The 8,569-nt window shown below is 41.9% G+C and overlaps 1 protein-coding gene across 1 annotated transcript in view; it reads right to left on the bottom strand.

Moving 5' to 3' along the window:
* Positions 1–6,102: 6,102 nt before the first annotated feature.
* Positions 6,103–8,569, bottom strand: part of ccdc88b (coiled-coil domain containing 88B) — a 36,022-nt gene continuing 33,555 nt past the window's right edge. Inside the window, exons 27-28 of the mRNA XM_068586143.1 lie at positions 6,747–7,085; positions 6,103–6,397 (exon numbers count right to left, since the gene is read on the bottom strand). Of these exons, the coding sequence (XP_068442244.1) occupies positions 6,330–6,397; positions 6,747–7,085 (407 nt within the window). The 3' untranslated portion in view covers positions 6,103–6,329. The remainder of the gene's footprint in view (positions 6,398–6,746; positions 7,086–8,569) is intronic.

Raw genomic sequence — 8,569 nt, 5'->3', positions numbered from 1 at the left:
CCAAAGGGTCATGACCCCTGAAGACGCTGCAAGCAGCGATGCTGGGAGCTGGGAACTTCTTTATAGAAACTTTAAATACCAGGTTGCATAAAATGTAAACATACTGCATAGATAATACTCCAGAGTCTGATAAATGTCAGATATCTGATGTTTACATATTTTTACTGCTTTTTTTTCTTTGTGGCGTTCCCCCCAGATCTAAATACAACCTAAAAGAAATGTGGTCAAAACAGATCATGTTGGGGGACAGGGAGACCGGTTTGAAAAGTAGACGCACACATTTATTCATTGTGCTGATGTCAAACAAATTATAGGGAAGTTAAATTAGTCCTGATGTTGCTGAAGTCAGACCTCTTGGAAGCAATTCAAGAAACCCTGCCGAGCTCTGGACCCTGGTTGTGAAAGAGCATGTGTGTGCACGTGCATGTGTGCGTGCGCACAGTGTGCTGCTTGTGTGCTTGCCTGTGAGTGAGCAATCAAGATGTATTAGTAAAATCTTTCAGGTCTTTCAAGGTATTTCTTTTCTTTGAAAATTGTAAGTCGGCAGCAAAAAGTGGGAGGAAAACAGCGGCACTCAGAAAGGATGCAGATCCAGCAGTTAGGTGAGATGGGTGATGTGTATGGATGAGGCCATGATGGAGAGAGCGAGAGAAGAGGGAGGGGGGAGATGTTTACGGGTGGGGGGTAGCGAGCCCAGTAAACTGCTTGTGAAATGAAAATGGCTCTTTAGCAGAATCCAGGACACTTGGGCGCTGCGCTGGATCAATGTCTCTGATTTACTGTCTGAAAGCCTGTCAGAGGGAAAGAGAGGCAGGGAGGAGGGGGGCGGGAGGCTGGAGGAGGGGGGAGGCCAGACAGAGAGAAGTTAGAGCTTAGAGGTAGAAGAGTCCTTTAATGGAAGTAGAAAGAGGAGAGACAAGGAGCGGTAAGGATGGAGAGGGAAATTGTCCATCAGGGTGACAGTGCAAGGAGGCCGAATCAGAGGGATTGCTCCTCAAGTCCTCACGGCTCCGATACAAAATCAATCTGTCAAGGCAATGGGGAAGGGCAATCTTGTTTTGTGCGGGGAATTGGTGCAGCCATTTGGGTAAAATCAATAGGGGACACATGGCGCTTCTTAAATCCTTACTGTCCCACAGAGGCCAGCCATATTGACGAACAAGGGAGCGTACACAAACCTTTAACTTGACCTGTCTGAAAGAAATCTGTATTCTGTTGGTGGCCAAAGCAGGAGGTGGTGATTTCTGCGGTGAACATCTTACTGATGAAAAGACGACTTTGAGGTAGAACAAACTGCCTTTCTATGTATCAGACCGGCTGACAATAATTTTATCAATTGCAGATCATGATTTGATTGAGCGTTTTGTCCTAAAGTTTTGTTTGATATAAAATATTGAACACAATTAAGTATAATTAAATATTTGTATCTACGTCGATCGTTAACTGTTTTGAGTAATTTGTCAGCGTGTTTGTGGCGTTCTGTGTGTGTTTGCTTGTGTTTGTCCCAGAATGCATGAGTGCGTAGGTGACGCGAGGAGTGTTGCCTTGAGTATCTCTATGGCTGAGTCAGTGTGACACATGCACACACACACACACACACACACACAGGTGGAGCTCTGGGGCCGAGGACGACAGCCCGGACGTCTCGACAAGAGTGTTTTTCCGCACCCTCGGGACGTCTGGGCGGGGGGAGTATTTTATTTTGATTTTGAGTGTTTAATGTATTAAAAGGGGCCGAGGTAATGAATTATAATCTTTAATGCAGAAACCGATCGATACCACCAAGAGAATAAATCAGCTTTTACTGAGAGCGTCAAAGCCCCTTAATACACTAGGGGAGAGAAAGGGAGTGCATGAGAGAGAAGGAGCGGCAGGGACAAACTGTTAGGAGAGGAGGAACGATCCAGAACCAAGAGAGAGAGAGAGGAGGATGATGAAATAGCAGAGAGGGGGAGTCTGGAGGAAGTCATGGAGGGATAGATGGAGCTAGACCAAGCGAAGTTATAGATGAACAGATTCACCTTTGGGTTAACCTCATTGAGTAAAAGCCTGCTGAAAGCATGGAGATTTTGACAGTTTTGTGAGGAGGAGAGGTTGCAGGGTCAGCCGGTGTGTGCACACAACCACTCCACTTGTTATTTTCCACCTAGTTGTATTATGTTCCCTCTCAATGATCCCCTCCCTGACTTCTGTTGCCTGGAGCAAAATATAATTAATTGAATTACACCACCGACCAAAAATCACCAAGCCGCTCTCTTGTCTCGCTGCCTCCGCTGGGAGGAAATGCCAACAACAACCCAAAATTAAGTTTCTGTGGTGTGCACTGGTTTTAAATCAGCCAGACTGCAGAAGTGAGCCTGGGAGGAGTAAAAAAACGAGGATTTGGATTCAGTTAATAGTAGAACAGATCCTTCTTAGTGGCAAAAATCTAATGCATCTCTAAGTATTTAGGATGTCTAGCCTGTTCAGTTAGTGGACTAAGTGGTTTAAGCAAGGTTTTTGGAGACGCTTAAGTAAGACCATTCAAATTTGATAAAAGCAAAGTGGGGGTTTCTAGCACAACTTTCGCTACGTCCAATGTGCAGATGGAAAACAGACTCCAGCAACACGTCTAGAACATTGAACAACTTTATTGTTGATAACCTGTTTGGGATTGTGGTCCTGATGAATGCTTTGCACTAAACAAAAGAGTTACTCTCTTTACTCAATCTGTTAAATAATGGAGTTCTGATCAAATGTGATAGCTTAAGCAAGGACTTTTGGCAAATGGGTTGAGAGTGATGAGAAAACAAATATGTGTAAAAAATGTTTTTGACGGATACCTCTCCTTCAAGCACCTCGTCAATCAAATCACCAGGACTGCCTTTTCCCGCCTCAAAACATAACTTGTTCCCGCTCATCGCTCTCCTACCGCACAGACCTGCTCCAGCTCCACAGTCCTTCCCACTGCCTCCTTTCCTCTTATGCCAACCTCCTGTCTCCACCACTCAGGACCAAGCACTGGACCTGGGGCGACAAAGACTTCTCCAGAGCCACACACATCTAGACTCAACCAATGTGTCCACATTCAAATCCCGAATAAAAAAAACAACTCATCTTTTTAGAACTGATTTTAATGTTTGATTAATGTTGTGATTTATATAGTATGCACTTTTTATGATCAGTTTTACTCATGTAAAGTGTGTTTGATCTTCATGAAAAGCACTCTTGAAATTATTATTACCATTATTAAACATAAGCTATAGAGGTGGAGACGTTTATTTGTTAAGAAGAAAGGAGGACTGACCTTGATTGAGGAATAGGAACTACAGAAAGAAGTCTAGAGAGAGAGAGAGAGAGAGAGAGAGAGAGAGAGAGAGAGAGAGAGAGAGAGAGAGATCTTTACAAAAGGAAAAAATCATTGAAAAAGAGGGTTGAGAAATTGATGTTCGCTGATAGCGTCGCACCCCTCAGGTGCTCAATAATTAAGCAGCTGAGCAGACTCTTGAGGTCCAACCATGATGTCAACCAAGGCAACCATCCATCATTCATCCCTTCAGGAATCACAGGTGGCATTTAATCACTCATTTTGTGCCAAGACTTTTCTCTCTTATCTTTTTTCTTTCTCTAAGGCTTTTTGTGACTAATTTTGTGTTCGTGCTGCTTGTTGTGCTTTCAGGGACAAACAAACCCCCCTTAACAAAAGAAATACTGGGTTATTTCAGCGAGACATTCGGTTGAAAAAATAAGGGTTAAATTGCAAATGAATTGTGTTCCTGTTTTAATTCTTCCTCTTTCAAGTGCTCCTCTTCAAGAATTTATTGATAATGTGGGGGGGTCAAAAAATCTGAAAGAATAACTTGTGAGCACTCTCGCTTTGTGCGTACACACAAAACTATTTTAGCTATTTCACCAGGGGCATGACGAATAAACAACATGAAAAATGAAATTTACTCACCTGCAAATATATACAATGTTTGGATAAATTCTCACAGGCAAAGGATCAACTAGTAAGATCCTATTGACCCAGAGCAGCGTCTTGAAGTAAATTGTTGTTTAGCCTAAGCTACTGTAAGGCAAATAAATAACTTTGAGTATTTGTAACGAGAGTGTGGCGCTCTAAATAACCGAATGCTACACTGAATTCACGAATAGTTCAGTTAGCGCTCTGGCGACTGTACAAATACCCCAATAGTGTCTCTGAGTGTCTGCTTTGAATGTGTCCATTCTGCACAAACTGATGACCTAATTTGTTTCTTCGGGGGGTTAAAAGGTCATAAAAAAATATTTATATTCCGGCAAAAACAAATTCGGCCTCTTTTTGCAGCGTAATAAAATTGTTCTGTGTAAAAGTACTTGTGACAAAAACAGCAGTTTAAAATAGGATATTGTCGTACAAACTTATAGCACGAAAACAACGCCCCGGGTGTGTGAAGGCCTTTAACCTTCAGTTTTTGTCTGTGGGCGCCGTGTGCCTGAAGGCGTGTGATTGTTGCATTGCACTCATAATAAGCCTCTGAGTGACTGGCAGAACCAATATCTTGCTATCGCTTTGCCCTGCGCTCACTCAGGCGGCTCGGTGTGCAGCCCCGGTCATGCATCTCAATTCCACAAACACAATGTACGGAGTCGAGAGAAGGGGCCTGCTTTTTGATTAATGTCACCATGACAACTACATAATTCATGAATTGTATTAGCGACCCATTTGTCATTTGCGAATCATAATTCAGGATGTGTGTTTGGAGAGGGCTGGCTTTGGCGACGGCGCTAGCGCCCGCCATTATCTTTGTGTCATCTTCCACACTCACACACACTCAAAAACATCCACCACCGGAAATACTGACGTAACCTCGGCATAATCTGGGAGGCAGGAGCTCTTTGGAAGCTGCATGTCTTATACGAGGGCCCTTTAGCTTCATGATGAACTCTCAGGTCTGCTCATTTGGGAAGCTGCATGCTAATTCCCTCCTCTTCGCCTGTCTGTCTGTCTGTCGGCTGAGGCCTGGCCGGCTCTACACTGACACCATTTGGTGCGACAGTGTAAGGAGGTAAAGAGGTTCTCGTGAAAGCAGTAGTGCAGATCATTCGCCATTAGATCAATGACTTGATTTATACAGGAACTCTAAAACGAAATGGGAATCATAGGCATATGAGAGCCAGATGGAGGGTTTTCTACATGTTCATCCCGCTGAGCACAGATCAGACCTCGGGGTTATGAGGACCTTCATCGTGGATTTATTTATTTATTTCTCTTCCTGCATTATTCTGACTCTCAGAGTGATCAAACTGGACTGCAGATGACTTAATCCTTTTTAAGTTCTTTACTTAAATACATTATGGCATCTTTATTATGTATGTTAATGCTGATATTCTATATTTTATCAGTATCTAATAGCTTTTCCTTTTTACCCTTGCATATCCTATAAAGTATGTGATACTTCTTAGAGAGGAGGTAATCAGAAGGACCAAAAAACCTTGTTTTTGTTAATCCTATCAAGGTTTATGGAAGACTAGATGAAGCACTTCTAGCACTGAACTTTAGAACAAAAATACATGGCGTAATAAAATCTACTTTGATATTCCTAGTGTCTTCACTAAGCATCTGTATTTTAGCGGCACAGATGGTGTGTGTGTGTGTGTGTGTGTGTGTGTGTGTGTGTGTGTGTGTGTGTGTGTGTGTGTGAGTCTGTTTGGAGAGTACGGCGCTCTGACACTAAAAACATGTAGTAAAAAATATAGCTGAAAACATCAATAAATAATATTGTACGTCAATAATTAACATGGAGTGTGAAAAGACATATAAAACTATGGTAGCTATAGTTGGATTTTGGCACAAAAACAAAGCTCTGGATGTTCCTAAAATCATGATTGTGTTCTGGGAGCAGAGAGCCGACAGCAGCCTACAGGCTCGTTAACACACACTTGACTTTTGGCAGGAAATAGGAGCAAACAGCAATTGGAAAACAGGGAATAGATAAAGATACAAATGTGTGGCAAAACCAAAAAAAAGGACCCAAGTACTTGAAAAATGAAATATGTATTATACAATGAGCAAGTGAAAGCTAAATGAAGAGAATACAAATATGTTTTCATGTAATTTATCAACTGATTTGTTATACAGGAAAAATATACTTTAAGTGATGTATTCAGTTTTATTTTGTATTGTCTAATAACATTTGACATATATTGTGTACCAGAAAGACTGTTCACTAACTATTGCAAGAAGAATGTTCTCATCCATGTAGCCATGTGGGCCAAATACACTAGAAGGATCTCATATCTAAAATAGTTTGACATATCAAAAGCTACATCAAAACGTTTTCCCAGGAGTACATAAAAAAATATGTTCTTTAATTGAGAGTGGACTGTTCTGGCTCAGGTCGTTGTGGCGTCGTCACTGTTGTGGTGTGTTGATTGTCTAGAAGACAGAAGAGATCACATGAGGACAGAGGTGCATACATGTTTTAGCATAAATAATATAAGCTGTATTTTGAATGCTTGAATGAACTTGTTACCTCATAGACCTTTCACAATGCTGTGCATATGGATTAACACACACACACACTTTAAAACCATCCATCTGAACAAGTCGTTTATTTTTTTTTATAAATATAAAATCCTATCAGAAAAATCTCAGCATTTTCTTACTTATTTGTGACTTTCCTTCTTTTATGGAGAAACTAACGAAATGGCTTGTTGGCGTGGGCATTTCTCAAACCGTACAGAACATGGACCACATCCCCCTCATCACACTTTGTCCACCTCACCTCTGCCTTCATCCTCTTCGACACTCTCCTGACTGCTCAACACTGCGTCTGCTGCCTGGGGTGTATTTGTTTCGCTTCTTTGTCCCTCCCAAAGGACAGCAGAGTTATTCTGGCCGGAGCGCAGCCGCAGGCGAGGTGGTGTTTTGTGGTCACCAGGACTGAAGGATTGGGAGACTCCAGAGCCTCCTCTTGCCAGCCCGAGCCCCCAGCCGTGACGGGATCCCAGCTTACGGCGCATGCTGGAGCGCGTTGTTGGAGTGCCGGGAGCCGAGATGTCCAGCTCTGTCTGGGAGGGAGCTTTTCTCGTGGGACAGGGAGAGACTGGAGCACTGCGGGGGTCTGAAACCATATGAAATCAAGTCAAAGTTGATGTGCATACAAAGACCACAGTCATGTTAACGTTTTGACATCAGTAAATTATTGGCTCCTTCATGCTGAGATAATCAATGACGGTTTTCAACATTTGTCTTCTTCTGTGCTTAATATTTTACTGTGTGACAAATCTGCTGACGCTTTAAAGCACAAGCCAGGAAGGTACTTTACTTTTCTTCCAATGCAAATGCAGTTCCAGGGACTCTGACGATGAAAGATGCCGAAATGAATTTGTGATATATAATAATTGGGGCTCAGCTGGGAGAGCTTGTCCGTCACTAATCACAAGGTTAGTTGTTTGATTCCTGGCCCCTCCTGTCCACATGTTGTGGTGTCCTTGAGCAGCACATTAGACCCAGAAAATGTGCTGCTAATGGCCTGACAGCCCTGCCAACCACCATTTTGTGAGTTTGTAAATGTGATGTAGAAAAGCACTGTAAAATGAATAAGTGCATATTTATAAACCCCATATTTAGCAATTCTAAGTTGTATACAAACAACAAAGGGAACATGCTTTGGTAAGTACATTGATGTAGTTTCATCAAGCACGTAGGCTGAGTTTTATCTTTATATTCATCAACTGCAATTCCTCCTGTGATGCATCAACTAAAATGATGAGGTCATTGGATGTACGGATATATTAGAAAGGTAGCAACCTCACCTTTTTTTTCTTAGACAACTAAGGCCTTTTTATACCCATACAATTATACCCATAATGTTCAAATTCAAATTGCTAAAATGCTACTTGTGCCCACATAACGGTCTAAATTGGTAATCAGTTTAAAAGTAGATTGTATCAAATTGAGATAATTTACATTATTCATAAATTCTGACTTGGTTTGATGAAATGAAGAACCGCTGGTAGAAGTCACTGTGTCCCAGTCTGTTCAAGTTAACCCACCATAAGGCGGGTTGGTCAGGCTTAAATGTTTGATTTGTGGCAAATGTCACGTCAAACATATAAAATAGGAAAGGTGTGAAAACGTCTTCTTACGAAACAAATCGTTTATCTTGAGCAATTAAACTGGGATTTAAATTACTTTAAACTGTGATATACATGCATCATCTTTAGATTTCCACTTTCTTCCGCTGGATAAAACCAACCACTCTTGTTGAGGAACGAGTCGGGGCCTCTCGGTGTTGGTCCTGACAGTTTAGAGAGCTGGGTTTACGGAGGAGAATGATAGGAAATGCAATGCGAGGACAAATTAAATTAAATGAGTACAATGACAGTGTGTCAAAAAGAGAGACAACATAATGAATGCAGGTCTGAGCTTAAAGCTTGGCTTTGAAAATGTCTTCCGAGAGTTGTATCCCCCTCTCAGCCAGTAAAATGCATTCCACCGTCAAGGTGCATTAAAAGAGGCTGAAGTCTTGTGAATATTTTCCTTTCAACATGTGGTTAGCAGAGAAAGCCGGCCTCAGTAAGTCTTGGCACTCTATAGGGAGAG

The sequence above is a fragment of the Clinocottus analis genome, unplaced genomic scaffold (assembly GCF_023055335.1).
Source record: "Clinocottus analis isolate CAN_PGR_092001 unplaced genomic scaffold, fCliAna1.0.p SCAF_10, whole genome shotgun sequence".
Taxonomy (NCBI): domain Eukaryota; kingdom Metazoa; phylum Chordata; class Actinopteri; order Perciformes; family Cottidae; genus Clinocottus; species Clinocottus analis.
The sequence above is the reverse complement of the archived record's forward strand: the minus strand, read 5'-3'. Positions and strand labels throughout refer to the sequence as shown.